The sequence below is a fragment of the Thalassophryne amazonica genome, chromosome 7 (assembly GCF_902500255.1).
Source record: "Thalassophryne amazonica chromosome 7, fThaAma1.1, whole genome shotgun sequence".
Classification (NCBI taxonomy): Eukaryota; Metazoa; Chordata; class Actinopteri; order Batrachoidiformes; family Batrachoididae; genus Thalassophryne; species Thalassophryne amazonica.
The window spans coordinates 83,371,153-83,391,800 of record NC_047109.1 but is presented as its reverse complement, the minus strand read 5'-3'; the positions used below and the strand labels follow the sequence as shown (position 1 = coordinate 83,391,800).

Genomic DNA, 20,648 nt, shown 5'->3' with positions numbered 1-20,648 from the left:
TGAAGTGTGGGATACACGCAATGCCAAAAGTAAGCATTTGGTACATTTATTCAAAGGGAGAATATAAGTGCTGCTTCTTTGCTTAATTTGGAGCCAAACTGCACTTGGTTTGGCAGACATCTTCTATTGGAGCATTTTTGGTCATTACAACTCAATTCAGAAGAATATGACATCTAAATGCCAAAAATGTTTGGTGGAGCACACTAAAAGGGAGGATTTACATCAATGGACTGTCTACTTGAGAGTGAGGCAATAAATGTCTGGGTAAAGCTCTGTCTGGGTTAATTAATCAAAAACCCAGACAGAGCTTTAATTCATTTGAAAGCTTGTCTCTTAGTCTTGTCCATCCAAACTGGAAGTCCCAAAAACCAGTTTTATTTGTTATTATCTATCGTCCACCTGGTCGTTACTGTGAGTTTCTCTGTGAATTTTCAGACCTTTTGTCTGACTTAGTGCTTAGCTCAGATAAGATAATTATAGTGGGCGATTTTAACATCCACACAGATGCTGAGAATGACAGCCTCAACACTGCATTTAATCTATTATTAGACTCTATTGGCTTTGCTCAAAAAGTAAATGAGTCCACCCACCACTTTAATCATATCTTAGATCTTGTTCTGACTTATGGTATGGAAATAGAAGACTTAACAGTATTCCCTGAAAACTCCCTTCTGTCTGATCATTTTTTAATAACATTTACATTTACTCTGATGGACTACCCAGCAGTAGGGAATAAGTTTCATTACACTAGAAGTCTTTCAGAAAGCGCTGTAACTAGGTTTAAGGATATGATTCCTTCTTTATGTTCTCTAATGCCATATAACAACACAGTGCAGAGTAGCTACCTAAACTCTGTAAGGGAGATAGAGTATCTCGTCAATAGTTTTACATCCTCATTGAAGACAACTTTGGATGCTGTAGCTCCTCTGAAAAAGAGAGCTTTAAATCAGAAGTGTCTGACTCCATGGTATAACTCTCAAACTCGTAGCTTAAAGCAGATAACCCGTAAGTTGGAGAGGAAATGGCGTCTCACTAATTTAGAAGATCTTCACTTAGCCTGGAAAAAGAGTCTGTTGCTCTATAAAAAAGCCCTCCGTAAAGCTAGGACATCTTTCTACTCATCACTAATTGAAGAAAATAAGAACAACCCCAGGTTTCTTTTCAGCACTGTAGCCAGGCTGACAAAGAGTCAGAGCTCTATTGAGCTGAGTATTCCATTATCTTTAACTAGTAATGAGTTCATGACTTTCTTTGCTAACAAAATTTTAACTATTAGAGAAAAAATTACTCATAACCATCCCAAAGACGTATCGTTATCTTTGGCTGCTTTCAGTGATGCCGGTATTTGGTTAGACTCTTTCTCTCCAATTGTTCTGTCTGAGTTATTTTCATTAGTTACTTCATCCAAACCATCAACATGTTTATTAGACCCCATTCCTACCAGGCTGCTCAAGGAAGCCCTACCATTATTTAATGCTTCGATCTTAAATATGATCAATCTATCTTTGTTAGTTGGCTATGTACCACAGGCTTTTAAGGTGGCAGTAATTAAACCATTACTTAAAAAGCCATCACTTGACCCAGCTATCTTAGCTAATTATAGGCCAATCTCCAACCTTCCTTTTCTCTCAAAAATTCTTGAAAGGGTAGTTGTAAAACAGCTAACTGATCATCTGCAGAGGAATGGTCTATTTGAAGAGTTTCAGTCAGGTTTTAGAATTCATCATAGTACAGAAACAGCATTAGTGAAGGTTACAAATGATCTTCTTATGGCCTCGGACAGTGGACTCATCTCTGTGCTTGTTCTGTTAGACCTCAGTGCTGCTTTTGATACTGTTGACCATAAAATTTTATTACAGAGATTAGAGCATGCCATAGGTATTAAAGGCACTGCGCTGCGGTGGTTTGAATCATATTTGTCTAATAGATTACAATTTGTTCATGTAAATGGGGAATCTTCTTCACAGACTAAAGTTAATTATGGAGTTCCACAAGGTTCTGTGCTAGGACCAATTTTATTCACTTTATATATGCTTCCCTTAGGCAGTATTATTAGACGGTATTGTTTAAATTTTCATTGTTACGCAGATGATACCCAGCTTTATCTATCCATGAAGCCAGAGGACACACACCAATTAGCTAAACTGCAGGATTGTCTTACAGACATAAAGACATGGATGACCTCTAATTTCCTGCTTTTAAACTCAGATAAAACTGAAGTTATTGTTCTTGGCCCCACAAATCTTAGAAACATGGTGTCTAACCAGATCCTTACTCTGGATGGCATTACCCTGACCTCTAGTAATACTGTGAGAAATCTTGGAGTCATTTTTGATCAGGATATGTCATTCAAAGCGCATATTAAACAAATATGTAGGACTGCTTTTTTGCATTTACGCAATATCTCTAAAATCAGAAAGGTCTTGTCTCAGAGTGATGCTGAAAAACTAATTCATGCATTTATTTCCTCTAGGCTGGACTATTGTAATTCATTATTATCAGGTTGTCCTAAAAGTTCCCTAAAAAGCCTTCAGTTAATTCAAAATGCTGCAGCTAGAGTGCTGACGGGGACTAGAAGGAGAGAGCATATCTCACCCATATTGGCCTCTCTTCATTGGCTTCCTGTTAATTCTAGAATAGAATTTAAAATTCTTCTTCTTACTTATAAGGTTTTGAATAATCAGGTCCCATCTTATCTTAGGGACCTCGTAGTACCATATCACCCCAATAGAGCGCTTCGCTCTCAGACTGCAGGCTTACTTGTAGTTCCTAGGGTTTGTAAGAGTAGAATGGGAGGCAGAGCCTTCAGCTTTCAGGCTCCTCTCCTGTGGAACCAGCTCCCAATTCAGATCAGGGAGACAGACACCCTCTCTACTTTTAAGATTAGGCTTAAAACTTTCCTTTTTGCTAAAGCTTATAGTTAGGGCTGGATCAGGTGACCCTGAACCATCCCTTAGTTATGCTGCTATAGACGTAGACTGCTGGGGGGTTCCCATGATGCACTGTTTCTTTCTCTTTTTGCTCTGTATGCACCACTCTGCATTTAATCATTAGTGATCGATCTCTGCTCCCCTCCACAGCATGTCTTTTTCCTGGTTCTCTCCCTCAGCCCCAACCAGTCCCAGCAGAAGACTGCCCCTCCCTGAGCCTGGTTCTGCTGGAGGTTTCTTCCTGTTAAAAGGGAGTTTTTCCTTCCCACTGTAGCCAAGTGCTTGCTCACAGGGGGTCGTTTTGACCGTTGGGGTTTTACATCATTATTGTATGGCCTTGCCTTACAATATAAAGCGCCTTGGGGCAACTGTTTGTTGTGATTTGGCGCTATATAAAAAAAAAATTGATTGATTGATTGAAATGTTCACTGAGTGAATTCAGAGCAAAAGAAAATCAAAAGGTGCCATCCAAAAATATTCCAACTGTCATGTTTCTGTGTAGGCTCTCAGTTGTCCAGGTGGTTTCCATAGTAGACAAGCTTGAATCTTCGACTGGACTGGGTTGCTTGATCACAGAAGCTTCCTCAGCTAAAATTCTTGCTCTGGTAGTCTGACTTCTGTCTTGACTCTTGTAGAGAAGAATAAACCAGAAGCCAACAAAAGCTGGAGTTTTTAACCTAACCAGACCCCTCCTACCGAGAGGCCGACTGCTATAGGCTAGTGACTAAACAATAGCTCTAATTAGCACCTACTGTGCTCTAGTTAGCACTCTCCTAATGATGGGATGGAAGCCTCCCCTGATGGCTCCCTTGACGACTCTCCTGATGACGTGAATGACTCATTACTATGTATTATTATATTATATATATATATATATATATATATATATATATATATATATATATATATATATATATATATATATAGTATATTATCAAATATGTAGGACTGCTTTTTTGCATTTGCACAATATCTCTAAAATTAGAAAGGTCTTGTCTCAGAGTGATGCTGAAAAACTAATTCATGCATTTATTTCCTCTAGGCTGGACTATTGTAATTCATTATTATCAGGTTGTCCTAAAAGTTCCCTGAAAAGCCTTCAGTTAATTCAAAATGCTGCAGCTAGAGTGCTAACAGGGACTAGAAGGAGAGAGCATATCTCACCCATATTGGCCTCTCTTCATTAGCTTCCTGTTAATTCTAGAATAGAATTTAAAATTCTTCTTCTTACTTATAAGGTTTTGAATAATCAGGTCCCATCTTATCTTAGGGACCTCATAGTACCATATCACCCCAATAGAGCGCTTCGCTCTCAGACTGCAGGCTTACTTGTAGTTCCTAGGGTTTGTAAGAGTAGAATGGGAGGCAGAGCCTTCAGCTTTCAGGCTCCTCTCCTGTGGAACCAGCTCCCAATTCAGATCAGGGAGACAGACACCCTCTCTACTTTTAAGATTAGGCTTAAAACTTTCCTTTTTGCTAAAGCTTATAGTTAGGGCTGGATCAGGTGACCCTGAACCATCCCTTAGTTATGCTGCTATAGACTTAGACTGCTGGGGGGTTCCCATGATGCACTGAGTGTTTCTTTCTCTTTTTGCTCTGTATGCACCACTCTGCATTTAATCATTAGTGATTGATCTCTGCTCTCTTCCACAGCATGTCTTTTTCCTGGTTCTCTCCCTCAGCCCCAACCAGTCCCAGCAGAAGACTGCCCCTCCCTGAGCCTGGTTCTGCTGGAGGTTTCTTCCTGTTAAAAGGGAGTTTTTCCTTCCCACTGTTGCCAAGTGCTTGCTCACAGGGGGTCGTTTTGACCGTTGGGGTTTTTCCGTAATTATTGTATGGCCTTGCCTTACAATATAAGGCGCCTTGGGGCAACTGTTTGTTGTGATTTGGTGCTATATAAATAAAACTGATTTGATTTGATTACCATGAACAAAAGACTGAAACTGCTTTGACCTGAGTACCCCATTGTAAACAGGGGACAAAGCGTGTCTGAGACCCGCCCCCCGGTTAAGGCTGGGTTTCAACTGTTTTACAAAGAATGCTTCCTTGACACCTCTCTCAAACCATCTCTTCTCTCTGGCTAAGATTTTAACTTCCTTGTCCTCAAACGTGTGGTTAGTGTCTTTCAGGTGGAGATGAACTGCAGACTGAGGTCCACTGGTGACCTCTCTGCGGTGCTGGTATAGCCTCTTGTTTAAAGGTTGCTTAGTCTCACCTATGTAGTGTTCATTACAGTTTTCCTGACATCTGATATAATACACTACATTGCTTTGTTTGTAACTAGGGATCCTGTCCTTAGGGTGAACTAATTTCTGTCTCAAGGTGTTAACCGGTTTAAAGTAAACTGGGATTTTGTGCTGTCTGAAGATCCTCTGTAGTTTTTCCCCTACTCCTGCTAAATAAGGGAGAGACACTCCTCTTCTTCTTGTCTCCGTCTCCTGTCTATCTGGTCTCTTTGTTTTCTGGGACTTCTGCACTTTGTCCAGGGACCATCGTGGGTACCCACATACTGTGAGGGCTTTCCGTACAAGTTGTTGTTCTTTAGCCCTTCCCTCTGCAGTTGTAGGCACCTGTTGGGCTCTGTGTTGAAGAGTCCTGATCACCGGTATCCCCCACTGTGGCCAATCTGTACATGGAGCGAGTGGAGAAGACAGCCTTGACGTCGTTCACGGGCATCTCTTCCAGTCACTGGTTCAGATATGTCGATGACACATGGGTTAAAATCAAGCAACAGGAGGTCGAGGACTTTACAGAACACATCAATTCGGTGGATTCCAATATTAAGTTCACACGTGAGGATGCCAGAAATAACCATTTAGCCTTCTTGGACTGTGATGTTACGATTGGAGAGAACAGGCAGCTCCAGACAGAGGTTTACAGAAAACCCACTCACACTGACCAATATCTGCTCTTTGGCTCAAACCACCCCCTTGAACACAAGCTCGGGGTGATCAGGACTCTTCAGCACAGAGCCCAACAGGTGCCCACAACTGCAGAGGGAAGGGCTAAAGAACAACTTGTACGGAAAGCCCTCACAGTATGTGGGTAGCCACGATGGTCCCTGGACAAAGTGCAGAAGTCCCAGAAAACAAAGAGACCAGATAGACAGGAGACGGAGACAAGAAGAAGAGGAGTGTCTCTCCCTTATTTAGCAGGAGTAGGGGAAAAACTACAGAGGATCTTCAGACAGCACAAAATCCCAGTTTACTTTAAACCGGTTAACACCTTGAGACAGAAATTAGTTCACCCTAAGGACAGGATCCCTAGTTACAAACAGAGCAATGTAGTGTATTATATCAGATGTTAGGAAAACTGTAATGAACACTACATAGGTGAGACTAAGCAACCTTTAAACAAGAGGCTATACCAGCACCGCAGAGAGGTCACCAGTGGACCTCAGTCTGCAGTTCATCTCCACCTGAAAGACACTAACCACACATTTGAGGACAAGGAAGTTAAAATCTTAGCCAGAGAGAAGAAATGGTTTGAGAGAGGTGTCAAGGAAGCATTCTTTGTAAAACAGTTGAAACCCAGCCTTAACTGGGGGCGGGTCTCAGACATGCTTTGTCCCCTGTTTACAATGGGGTACTCAGGTCAAAGCAGTTTCAGTCTTTTGTTCATGGTAATGAGTCATTCACGTCATCAGGAGAGTCGTCAAGGGAGCCATCAGAGGAGGCTTCCATCCCATCATTAGGAGAGTGCTAACTAGAGCACAATAGGTGCTAATTAGAGCTATTGTTTAGTCACTAGCCTATAGCAGTCGGCCTCTCGGTAGGAGGGGTCTGGTTAGGTTAAAAAACTCCAGCTTTTGTTGGCTTCTGGTTTATTCTTCTCTACAAGAGTCAAGACAGAAGTCAGACTACCAGAGCAAGAATTTTAGCTGAGGAAGCTTCTGTGATTTGAAGCGAAACGTCCTCACGTCAAGCAACCCAGTCCAGTCTAAGATTCAAGCTTCTCTACTATTCCAACTGTCACTAAAAAGCCTCAGACCAGAGACACAGATATATTATTGCACAACATAAAAAGAGTTACATATAAAATGCTGCTAAACAGACTTTAAGATCACAATCAGAAGAGTTTTTGTGGCTGCCGTACCTGTTTTAGAAAGATGCTTTTGCCAGATGAGTTGGGCCCGGTGATGATCTTGACTCTTTGCTGTGACTCGGAGCTCTGGAAAGAGTTGGCTACACAAATGGGAGAGCACAGCTCCAACAGTGGATGTCTGGAAAATGATCAAATACAGAACACAAATGTCTTCAACATCCAATAGCAACAAATAGGCGTAGAAGCATGGATCTGACACCAACATACAGCTGAGATAATGAGAAATCATTAAAAAAATGGAAATATATTCTTTTACCTTGTTTTTATGAACAGCACATTTTTATTTATTTTTTGTTTTTTTTATCCTTTAGCTTGGTATGATGTTTTTAGAGTTTTTAATCTATTGATGTTTTAACTCATCTTGCTTTTTATTTTATCTTGGGGGCATCCTTCTTGTTCTTTTAGCCTTTTAGCACTGTCATCTTGTTCTGTGTTTCTCTGTGTGTTTACAAAATGAGATGACTCACTCACTGTAAACCAAATTCACCCAAGGGTATCACAAATTGAATCTTGAATCACATGTAATGCTGTAAACATGTTGCATTAATTTCGCTCACGCCAGAAAACATATTCTGCATCTGTTTGTATGCTGGTGAATATCTGAAAAATCAGATTTTCAAATATTTCTTTAAAATCTAATTTGGGTTTAGATGTTGATATGTCTATCAGCCTTCGTGGAGGTGTGCGCACTACAAGTGCCCTCATATGTGGAACTACTCTTTTTTTATGTTAATTACACTGACCCATGTGTACTACAATTCTGCATGAAATACAACTTAGTGCATTTGTGTCAGCATGTTAGTAATTAAACTTTACTATGCAGACTGACACTTTCACTCACACTTTTATCAAAAATGGCCATCTCCTTATTCGTTTGCATTGCAATAGATTATGCCTACCTGCCCTGTATAAATGCTATGTTCCTGTGGTTGGTGAGCTTCGGCATTGTGTAGCCATATTCCTGGGAAGCGCTGCTCATGGCCATCAGACAATCCAGTTCAGCAGCAAGCTCCAGAACCTATGTGTATGTAATACACAAACAAAACACACGGGATCCTAACTTGACGATCTATAATGCCACAGTCTAATATAATACAAAGGTATTTGGGGCGTGTCCAAGTCCACTTTGCCATTTACACTGCATATAATTTGACCGCAAAGTAAGGCACTGGGTGCAAAGAGGATGTATTAAGTGACTTAATTAATCATGGGTGTGTTCTGGGCATAACATAGCTTTAAACAGACTCTCCTCTGTCACTCCTTTTAAGAGTCTTGTGCAGTGAAACCTGACACATTGCTATGTAGATGGCAGAGTCAGGATGCAACAGAAGTGAGAGGTTTTCTGGTGAGGAAACAGATCTGTGACAAAATGACAAAGGACACAGCAGAGTTTTTACTCTAACAGCATCCATTATAGCTCCCTGAGGTGAAGCAATAAGTGAGATTGCAATCTCAGGTGCAATTGAGCCAGAAATCATGGGTAACTTTAGAAGCTGGACAGTGAAGCTTTTTTGGTTGTTGTTTGTTTTGTGCTATTAAAGAAACTGAAGCCACAACCCACCACATTACAAGATTTTGTTGACTGAAGACAAAAAACATTTCCAGCTCAGCACTGTGAATGGCTAAATTCTATGCTGTATTAACACTAATTTTGTATTGGATAGAATCATAAAAATGCACCATCAAGTTACGGTAGACCAACAGTCCGTATATGGACATTTTTAGATCTGAAAAGTTAATTTTATTTGTAAGAGTCTTCTTCTACTACCACATATGGCTCGAATGACATCTGGGTGGAAGGGTTAAGTGACCTTTTGTCTCACTACGCATGTTCTGATCCAGATGTCAAATTTATTTATTGAGCGACTCATTCCTGCAACACCTTCTCTTCCTCCATCTCTGTGTATCTGATCTCCTCACTATCCCATCAGGCATAGACCACATCTTATTTTAGAATGACACACCCATGGGCGCACAGAAGAATGCAAGTGACTGAAAGCACAAGAGTAGTGTTAATTTTGTCACTCATTTTTCAATTTAGTCTTAGTCTTGTGTCAAAGTTCATTCTTAGTCACATTTAGTCATTCACATATCATTTTTGTTAGTCATGTTTTAGTCGAATAAAGTCTCAACATTTTAGTTTAGTTTTAGTCAAACAAGAACTCAAGGTATTGTAGTCGAGTTTTAGTCAAAACATTTTAGTCTTTTTCTATTTATTTCAGTGATCATTTTCGTGTATTCATTCCAGCTGACTTGTGGAACACAAGTCAACTGAAAGTTCACATATTGATTAAATGTCTGGAATAACAAACATGTTGAATGAATGAATCTTCAATGCAACTTTGCTAAAAGTGTCATGTTTGTTGATTCAATACACATTTACAAATGATGCACTTGTTCTGATGTTTTATATTTATTAGAAACACCAACAAAATAAAATAAAAACTGGTGTTAATAATATGACTCTTACAGCTATACTCTTATAGCCGAGCAGATTCAGAGGGATATAAATGTAAAATGTTACTTTGGCCCCGATCGGGGCCTACAATACTTGTGCTTGGAGTGCTGTAGCACGGCTTTGCTCAGACTGGAGCGCTGAGACTTTGACACCGGGATAAGTTCTCCCCGACGGGATGAAGGGCGTCTCATTTTGAGGAAAAACAGCTTTGGTCGGTTGTAGTATGCTGTCTGTTTTACAACGTTGGGAAAGAGGTGCCATTTGATTTAAAATGGCAATCTGCTTTGAAGTTTTTGATTCCGGCATGATCCGTCTTTCCACCTTTACTCAGCAGAGAGCTGCAGCAAATCCCACAACACACACAGACACGGAGTGGGGGATGTTATCATTATTATTATTATTATTATTATTATTATTATTTTCATGAGAGACACTAACTTTAGTTTACGAACCACAGAATCGGGAGATATTAATGTTCCAGGCCAAGGCAGGGAACCGTGTCGCTGGCTGCCCCACAAAAAAGAAAAGTTAATGACGAACTAATAAAAACTGTCCGTGCGAAGTGGTGGACAATCTCGCAGAACAAGAGTTTAGAGACTTTAATCAGCAGAAAAGGTAAGTCACGACTGACATCTTTAGTTGTGGATGCGGTGCTTCTAATCAGAATCAGCGGATCCACAATCAATTTAGAGAAATGATTATTTTTGTGTTACACACCCTCAAAAACAACGTAACAGCCCAACTGCAGTGTATTTTTTTATTATAAGTAAGAGACATACGTATATAGTATATATGTCTCTTACAGTCACAGTTCCAAGTGGTTGAGGGTTTTTGATATTGTGAATAGTAAGTAAGTCCCTTCAGCTTCTCCCTTGTTTTCACTCGGGGTCGCCACAGCAGATCCGAGGTGGATCTGCAAGTTGATTTGGCACAAGTTCTAAACCGGACACCTTTTCTGACGCAACGCCATATTACATAGAGAATGGCCAGGAGTGGCATTGAATCGGGAACCTTCCACATTCAGAACCAATGTTTCAAGGGTTTGATAGTGTGAATGGTAAATGGGCTGAATTTATATTGTGCTTTTCCATCTATATCAGTGCTTTACAATGATGCCTCACATTCACCTATTCACACAGACGCATTCACACACACCGATGTCTTGGGGATTAAGGACCTTGTCCAAGGGTCTGTAATCCATAGTCCAGGCAGACGGGTTTGAACAGACGATCTTCTTGTCTGAAGCCCACTGCTTAACTACTAGACTATGGGCTTGAGTCCAGAAGATCATGGGTTCAAATCCCCGCCTGACTGGAAAATCACTAAGGGCCCTTGGGCAAGGCCTTTAATCCCCTATTGCTCCCGGTGTGTAGTGAGCGCCTTGTATGGCAGCACCCTGACATCGGGGTGAATGTGAGGCATAATTGTAAAGCGCTTTGAGCATCTGATGCAGATGGAAAAGCGCTATATAAATGCAGTCCATTTTACCATTTACCATCACCTCCCCGGACAGTAACCCTAAGACCACTCGGTATCACCCTTGTTTTCACTCAGGGTCGCCACAGCAAATCTGAGGTGGGTCTGCAAGTTGATCTGGCACAAGTTTTACATTGGATGCTCTTTCTGATGCAATGTAATATGGGAGAATGGGCAGGTTTCTGCACTGGAAACAAGCACACTTAGCTGCTTGGCCACCACAGATTATTCATTTCATACATTACAAAACTGTTTTCACAAGTGATTCTTATCTTTACTTTGACTTTTATTTCATTGCAGACAATATAAAACCAAGATATTTCATGTTTGGTGTGGCCAGCTTCATTTCATTTGTTAATATACATCCATTCCTGCATTTAAGGCCCACAACACATTAAAACAAAAAACAAAAAAACTTGTGATCTTAAAGTATTTACCACTTTGTAATGCTGCCCTTTCCTTCTCACAATACTTAACCAACATTTTGGTATTGAGGATACCAAGTGATGTAGTGTTTCAGGCATTATTTTGTCCCATTTTTCTTGCAAACACATCTTAAGGTGTGCAATAGTACGGGTCCTTGTTGCATTTTTCACTTCAGAATTCTCTACACATTCTCTATTGGGGGTAGGTCAGGACTGCAAGCAGGCCAGTCCAGTACCGGTATAATCTGCGTCTGCAACTGTGCCTTTTTTAATGGCAGAATGTGGTTTTGTATTGTCTTGTTGGATGGAGGTTCCTAGAAAAGATGTCGCCTTGAAGGCAGCGTATGTTGCTCTAAAATCTCAATGTACTTTTCTGCATTAATGCTGCCTTCACAGAAGTGTAAAATACCTTTGCCAAGGGCACTGACACAACTCCATGCCATGCAGAGAACAAGGCACACGGCACCCATTTCTTCCAAAAATGATCTTGAATACTAATTCACCTAACCACAATACACATTTCCATTGTGTGATGGTCCAACTCAGATGCCTCTAAGCCCAGACATGTCGATCCTGTTTTTGGACATGGTTAACATCAGGATTCTTTTTTTTAACACAGTAGTGTATTTGTGAATGTAACTCTGCACTGTAGTGTTTGAAAAAGATTTCCCAAAGAAATCCCTTGCTCATGTGGTTATAACAGCTATTGATGAATGGCAGGTGTTCAGCTTCAGCTTGTGCTCTTGCCCTTGACTCAGCCTTTCTTGGATACTGCTTTTGTACCAAATCATGATTATAAACTCTTGTTGACATCACCTGTTTGAAATAACATCATTATGATATTTTTTTATGTCATTACTAGTCCTAAACTTCCCCCATCCAAACATTTTTTGGGGGGCGGGGGGGATGTGCTGACCTGACAAATCATGAATTATCTTGGATTCATACTGGCTGCAATAAAACACATGTCAAAGTAAATGGAAGAACCACTGAGTTTTTTGTTTATTTTGGGTTTTTGTTTGTGTGTTTTTAAAATCTGCATTTTCCATACTGTCCCAACTTCTTCTGATTCAGGTTGTAATATGTGCGCACGCACGCACGCATGCACGCACGCACGCACGCAAGTTAAGGTTAAGTTTGCAATGACAACACAACTGCACATTCACTATGATTCAAACATCCCAGCACCAAATGTAACCATGAATCATAACCATGATTGCATACACATGAAGGTTCACAGTGATGTGCACCAACCTTGTAGAGGCAGGAGCTCCTCTCAAGGACTGTGTTCTGCAGCTCTGTCATAACTGCTGACTGCATGTCTGACAAACAAAACAATCAGGAAAAAAAGTTATCAGTATCCAAGTTACCAGCAGGAAGTTTACGGTGTAACAATTCTGAACTGTCAGATGTTCAGTTATCAGTCATAAGATTTCGGGTTGCAGAATATGTAAGACACCTCTAATGTCACAGTGCAGGTCACCCAAGAGGTCATCCAGCTCCTTAGTTCTTTTACTACGGTAGTGGAGACGATCTTCAGACAGAAACTACCCAAAAAGAACACAAGAACACACAAAAAAGAGAAAAAAAAAAAAAAAAAACACAGAACACAAGAACACACAAAAAAGAGATAAAAAAAAAAAAAAAAAAACACAGTGAGAACACATAAACAAGTTTGACATTCAGGAAAATTTTTGTCAAGGTCATACATGTACCATAAATTCAAGACCCTCTATCTCAAAATCTTCTTTCTCCAACATACTGGGCAGCCGAGGGACAGAAAGCAGGAATCCAATCTGCAGATTAAAGATAACAAGAGTGAAACACTGATATACTATATATAAGACAGGGTACACCCTGGACAAGACACTGGTCTGTCGCAGGGCCACACACAGACAATCAAACACATTCACACCTACACAATTAAAGTTTCCATTTCACCTAACCTGCATGTCTTTGCATGCGGGAGGAAGGTGGAGCACCTAGTGGGAACCCACGCAAACACGGGAGAACATGCTGCCCCATTTACATATCAGTTTATCAAATTTCATCAGCCATTCATTAATCATATGTGCGTCACACACTATATGAACTGAAATATCAAAAGTATGCGAAAGTAGCGCTAAACATTGATATGCACCCTCCACTGTTCAACCAGTTCAAGATATCGCTCATATCTATTCATGTATCTAATTCCATGACATCTGCAAACATTAATGCATTATCATTTATTTATCATTTATATTACGTGGGTCACGTACTGAGATGTACGTGTGAAACAAACTAAAGTACTCAAATGTGGGCATGAATATTAATGTGTAATAACCATCATTTTATAACTAGAAAAAGATAATACTTGTATATATCTGGGTCTCTAACTTCATAAGGACATCTGTAATGATTCTTTAGTTATTGTTTGATAAAATAAGTCACACACACATTCTCAGTTCCAAATCGGCAAAAGCATTACAGCTTCACAAGTAATGAGCAACAATGAATCAGAACTAAGGCTTTCACTGCATGTAACAGTATGAAAAGCTGCTGTCTTAATTCAGATAGATATAAAATGCAGTTATTATTATATATATATATTTTTTAATGTGAGATCAGCCAGTAGTTTTCTTGATGGACAGATCAGACCAGAGGGATGTAGATGACACAGCAGGAAGGGATACGAGAGTCAAGATGTTCCAGCTCTGTTCTGGCTATGTCTGTCAGGAAGTCAGACAATCCCATCATCCTCCTTTTCTCTGACAATGAGAAGGAGCATTGTCAAGGCTTCACATAAACATCAGAACTCCAAATCTGACACAAACGTTCACAGACTGCACTAATCTTTCTAACTCAAACTCACTCTCATCGATTGCAGGATCCACATTCGGTTTGATTGTGAAGCGGTTCTCCACTATACTGCTTTCAAAGTCCACCTATAATTCCCATCCAAAATCAGAGGTGACAGCAAACACATTAACATTCTGCAAAGATTGCACATCTGTTGTGAAGTACTGGCCATATGGAAAGATAAAAGAAAAATACTACTTTATTGTCTCCATAGAAAATTTTTTGTTGCACCAAGATGCAGCAACATGGGCAGAAAACCTCAAGTTCCTGATCATTTCTTTTCCACAGAAGTTACTATTAAATAAATGAAAAACAGGTCATAACAAATATGCTTGCCTTCAGACAAAAAAGCAGAATGAAACCTAGAGGAAAACAAGACTGTTCTTGCTTTGGTTTGATGAAAATTGCCTCCCCCACCACATGTTAAAAATGGGTCCATGTTGTAATTTATATGTTGTTTTTCTGTCTGCATACACATTGTTAATAACCTCTGTCGTGTTTAATATTCCCACGTGAATGAGATTCATTAAAACAGACTACCATTTAGTCATTAAAATATTCAACCAGTTTTTCCTTGCTGTGAGGCAACAGATCTAACCACTGCATGGCCCCTTTTCAAGGTAACAAACAACCTTATTTTATTGTCCTTACGGAAACTTGGTTTGCATGAACTGAAGCTAAAACATTTCTAAGATCTCTATGTGTATGTGAATTTGTACATTACAGTGTGCATGTGTGTGCATGTGTGTGTGTGTGAGAGCTCACAACTCGACTGATGAGTGAAGCAATATAGTGGAGGTCGTCTGAGAACGCTTCACTGATATCACGAAAGAGCTGAATGGACTGAGGCAGGTGACGCACTGTGTCTCTGATGCACACGGCACTATACACCGTCTGACACACAAACACAAAGACGTCTATGCACTCACTTAACTCAATCTGACACATAGATATGATGTGCATGCGTAATGTGCGGTGGCTCCAACCTTGTACAGACTCTGCCAGTCGGTCACTTTGGTGTGTGAGAGAGACATTCTGCGTAGAAGAGTCTACCACACACACAGTGGCTTTAGGCAGATGACATCATGTCTACATTCAGGTGGTGACGTAGGTTAAACAGTAAATTTATCACAGATGTGGAGAAAAACAGACTATTGTTCAGACTTACTGGGATGTTTCTGATATTGCGTAGAGAAGACTGCAGTGTTCTCACAGAGTCAGAGTTCTGAGGTGATGTGAAGAAACGGATCACGTCCTGGCGCCTGTGTAAAATAGCCAGGTCCTGCGTTGGCCGTAGAAACCACTGGCTGACACAGCAGAGGTCACTGCTTAGATACAGTAAGTATACGGCACCTGTACAACATGTCTGTGATGGAACTACAATATGATGTGTGTCATTCAAAAATGAGCACTTTGTCAAGAAAATACAGCAGATTCACAGGAATGTACTATGCATCCACATAATAATTACTGCCTCAAGGTAAAACCATTAAACTAACCTGGTCTCAATCTCAAAGCACCAAACTAAAACACTTTGCCAGAACTTTTGACATCACTGCATGCATGTAGGAGGCATCTGTAATGCAGTGCAGGGGGACTGGACTTCAAAATGTCAAATGTTTATGAATATTATTAAAACTAGATCTCAGCCTGAATCCAGCACTGACATTGTTCTTGGTAGAAAATAAATAAATACTCCAGAATTCATCAAAAGCTAATCCCAATTACGTGCATCACCATAGAGACACCAAATGGCATCTCTGTAATGTATGCAGTGATATAAGAGATCCAGCAAAGTGTCACTTCTTGTATTTGATGTCTTGGAATGAGACCACATTGGGCGTACACCACCAAAGACCATTCCTGAATCTGCTTCCATGGATCGAAGCAATAGCAGCAAGCCTAGAAATTTCATACCAAAAATTCATGCACTGACTGCATGAATAAGTAACAGTGGGACTGTTTACTACTCAATGCAGGGGGAAAAGAAGAAACCGTTTTAAACAAGTAGGAATGGCCTTAGTTACCACTGGGACCCAGTGATTAGCAAACAAAGATTCACAAGCAACATGACATGCCTGTCTGTTCCTATTTGTGTTATTGTCATTGTGCATGTTAAAAGATGCCAACATGACACAGAATAGCTTAACTGGTCCTCACTTGTATATATCTCAATCCAAAATTTCACAGCTGAATACTATGGAAATACCCACTCACTCACTGACTCCTTCCAATGATCTTATGTTTGTCCTGCTAATCCCAAAGGAACATTTCAGTTGCTTTCATGCATTCTTTTTGATTCGGTTTGGTGAATTGTAATGCTGTTGTTCCAAATATTCAAACTGGCTTCAGCAAGGGACCAAACAGCAAACGCACATGAGGTTGATCAACACTGCAAGGGAATATCAAAAGCAGTTGTATACTGTAGGTCCAGTTTACTTACCCCATCCTTATGTATTGTACAACTCAACAAAATGATGTTATCCACAACTCCTCTACTCTCTCCATCCAGAGAGAAACTTTGAGACCACGAGAAACAAAATTCTCTGGTCTGGTGAGACAAAGATTGAACTCTGTGTCATGAATGCCAGGCATCATGTTTGGAGGAAACCTGTCACCGTCCCTACAGTGAAGCATGGTGGTGGCAGCATCATGCTGTGGGATGTTTTCCAGCGGCAGGAACTGGAAGACTAGTCAGGATTGAGGGAAAGATGAATGCAGCATTGTACAGAGACATCCTGGATGAAAACCTGCTCCAGAGCGCTCTAGACCTCAGGCTGGTGTGACGGTTCATCTTTCAGCAGGACAATGACTCTAAGCACACAGCCAAGATATCAAAGGAGTAGCTTCAGGACAACTCTGTGAATGTCTTTGAGTGGCCCAGATAGAGCCCAGACCTGAATCCGATTGAACATCTCTGGAGAGATCTGAAAATGGCTGTGCACCGACACTCCCCATCCAACCTGATGGAGCTTGTCCAAAGATAGGTGCGCCCAGCTTGTGGCATCATATTCAAGAAGACCTGAGACTGTAATTACTGCCAAAGATGCATCAACAAAGTACTGAGCAAAGAGTGTGAATACTTATGTACATGTGATTTCTTAGGTTTTTAGTTTTAATAAATTTGCCAAAACAAAATAAATAAATAAATAAATAAATAAACTTTTTTCATGTTGTCATTATGGGGTGTTTTGTGTAGAATTTTGAGTTTTAAAATGTATTTATTTCATTTTGTTTTTATTTTATTTTATGTTTTATTTTATTTTCATTTTCAACAAAATGTAGAAAAAGTGAAGCGTCGTGAATACTTTCCGAATGCACTGTATGAAGAGTATCATTTGGCAGAGCTATTATGAAAAATCATGACGTGTCATGAAAAACTTAATTGTTATTAATTAATACCTAATCTGAATAACAAGTGAAGGCTAAATGTATTTGAGCTCTTGTACTGGAAAAGAGTTCTCAGCATCTGATGGACATGAAAAGTTCAAAATGCAGAGGTGTTGAGAGTTATCATTCCACATATCACTCTCAACATAATGGTCCTGAAACAAAAACAGCTGACCTATTTCAGTGATGTGATGTGATGAGGAACTGGAAAGCTTGATGAAATGGCAGGTATTCAAAGAACAAGCCAGCATAATATGAATTTAGGAAATAACAAAGAGTACAGGAAAAAGTTTAGCTGGATGCCACAGCAAGAAGATTCAAAGCCCACATCTTCGCCAATGTCCTTTTGCAGCAGAGTAAAACTCAAATTAACAAGCAGATCCATACAAGTCCTGCTGTAGTGACCCTGAGCAAAACTGGAGTACAGTATCCAAAAGAATAAATAATTTAGTAAAAACTAATCTCAACAATGTAGCTCTTCATAATATTGGTAATGATCATTTCATCCTGATAATTATTAATAAATAACTTAGCAACAGAAGTAGTGATAGTCGTCACACGACTGGTGGCACAGTAATATCAATATCAAGCAGTTCCTCAGAGCATATTACCACAATTATTATTTTATTATATACAATGTGGTGCTAAAAAGGTTTTAATCATCCTGGACATGTTGGGAAAGTGTAGGAACACGGACCCACAACAGGGGGCGCAAATGAACGGACAATGGAGAAAGTCAAATCACAAAGTTTTACTGTTGTGAATTCACACAACAAACACAACAGATTACAAATACAGCAGTAACCGAATTCCAATGGTGTCGTGTGGGCAGGCTCAACGATAGGAGACGTCTGTCCGAGTCGAACCGGAACCACCCGATTTCCTCTGCCACCGAACCCCGGGGATACTGGAGCCGCCAAGTCCCGAACCCCAGGTGGCCACTGCCTCCGCTCGTCAGATCCGGTACTGCTGGCAAGGAACAGAAACAGTCAGGTGTGGGTGCGGCTGCACCCAGCAACACACAGGGTGGAAACACCACCTACACCTCTTGTCAGGAAAATATTGGTAAGTGCAGGAGTGTGAGTACTTATCCAAGAAGTCCAATACAGTCTCCCGCTGTACTACTCACTGTCTGCTATCCAACACACAAGCAACAAAGTATTATCGTCAAGAACACAATTGGCTGAGTACGTTACCTCCTTAGTAGAGCGATATCTCGGCAATGAGGTGGAGATGCCGTCCTGCTGATATACCTCCCTGTTGATTGATATCAGCTGTCTCAGGTGATGGGTGACAGCTGTCACCCTGGCTGCTCCTGTGAGGCGGCAGCGCCCTCCGGTGCCTGGAGCCCGCACTCCAGGCAGGGCGCCCTCTGGTGGTGGTGGGCCAGCAGTACCTCCTCTTCAGCGGCCCACACAACAGGACCCCCTCCCTCAACGGGCGCCTCCTGGCGCACGACCAGGCTTGTCCGGGTGGCGACGGTAGAAGTCGGCCAGGAGGGCCGGGTCCAGGATGAAGCTCTTCTTCACCCAGGAGCGTTCTTCGGGGCCGTACCCTTCCCAGTCCACCAGATACTGAAAACCCCGGCCCATCCGTTGGACGTCGAGGAGCCGGCGCACAGTCCAAGCCGGCTCGCCGTCGATGATCCGGGCAGGAGGTGGTGCCGGACCCGGAGTGCAGAGGGGTGAGGTGTGATGAGGTTTGATTCTGGAAACATGGAATACTGGATGAATCCGCAGTGAGGCCGGAAGCTGAAGCCTCACTGCGGCGGGATTGATGACCTTGAGAATTTTAAACAGATCAATGTATCGTTCCTGTAGTTTCGGGGAGTCCACTTGTAGGGGAATGTCCTTGGTGGACAACCACACTTCCTGCCCAGGACGATACGTGGGAGCCGGGGTCCGCCGCCGGTCTGCATGGGTCTTCGCCCTCGTCCGGGCCTTCAACAAAGCAGAACGGGCGGCACGCCACACCCGACGGCACTTCCGTAGGTGGGCCTGGACCGAGGGCACACCGACCTCTCCCTCAACCACCGGAAACAACGGGGGCTGATACCCCAAACACACCTCAAAAGGGGAGAGGCCGGTGGCTGATGATACTTGACTGTTGTGGGCGTACTCGATCCAGGCCAGGTGGGTACTCCAGGCCGTCGGGTGCGCGGCTGTCACACAACGTAGGGTCTGCTCCATCTCTTGGTTGGCCCGTTCTGCTTGCCCGTTGGTCTGGGGGTGATACCCGGACGAGAGACTGACCGTGGCCCCCAGTTCCCGGCAGAAGCTCCTCCAGACGTGCGAGGAGAACTGGGGACCACGATCGGAGACGATGTCTGATGGTATCCCATGCAGACGGACGACGTGGTGGACCAGGAGGTCCGCTGTCTCCTGGGCCGTTGGTAGCTTTGGGAGGGCCACGAAGTGGGCCGCCTTGGAGAATCGGTCCACTATCGTGAGGATGACAGTGTTTCCCTGGGACGGCGGAAGGCCCGTGACAAAATCCAGGCCGATGTGAGACCAGGGGCGATGAGGCACGGGCAGCGGCTGTAGCAATCCCGATGTCTTGCGGTGGTCGGCCTTGCCCCTGGCGCAGGTGGTACAGGCCTGGATGTAACCCCAGACGTCGGCCTCCAGGGACACCCACCAGAAGCGCTGTCGGATGACTGCCACGGTTCTTCGCACCCCAGGATGACAGGAGAGCTTAGAACCGTGACAGAAGTCCAGAACTGCAGCCCTAGCTTCTGGTGGGACGTAGAGTTTGTTCTTCGGTCCGGTTCCGGGGTCCGGGTCTTGTGTCAGGGCCTCCCGGACGGTCTTCTCCACGTCCCAGGTGAGGGCGGTCACGATAGTGGATGATCGGGATGATGGGATCCGGGGGATCCGACGACTCCGTTCTGACTTCATCTTCATGTACCCGGGACAAAGCATCCGATCTTTGATTTTTGGTCCCGGGACGGTAGGTGATCCGGAAGTCAAAACGGCCGAAGAACAGTGACCAGCGGGCTTGCCTGGGATTCAGCCGCTTGGCGGT

General features: G+C 42.2%; 1 protein-coding gene across 1 annotated transcript in view; it reads right to left on the bottom strand.

Annotated features, from left to right (window-relative positions):
• The window catches only part of msh5 (mutS homolog 5), a 47,214-nt gene that overhangs the window by 11,906 nt on the left and 14,660 nt on the right, over positions 1–20,648 (bottom strand). Inside the window, exons 10-19 of the mRNA XM_034174843.1 lie at positions 15,403–15,541; positions 15,221–15,283; positions 15,000–15,128; positions 14,248–14,320; positions 14,034–14,143; positions 13,109–13,189; positions 12,853–12,940; positions 12,648–12,715; positions 7,934–8,052; positions 7,026–7,152 (exon numbers count right to left, since the gene is read on the bottom strand). Of these exons, the coding sequence (XP_034030734.1) occupies positions 7,026–7,152; positions 7,934–8,052; positions 12,648–12,715; positions 12,853–12,940; positions 13,109–13,189; positions 14,034–14,143; positions 14,248–14,320; positions 15,000–15,128; positions 15,221–15,283; positions 15,403–15,541 (997 nt within the window). The remainder of the gene's footprint in view (positions 1–7,025; positions 7,153–7,933; positions 8,053–12,647; positions 12,716–12,852; positions 12,941–13,108; positions 13,190–14,033; positions 14,144–14,247; positions 14,321–14,999; positions 15,129–15,220; positions 15,284–15,402; positions 15,542–20,648) is intronic.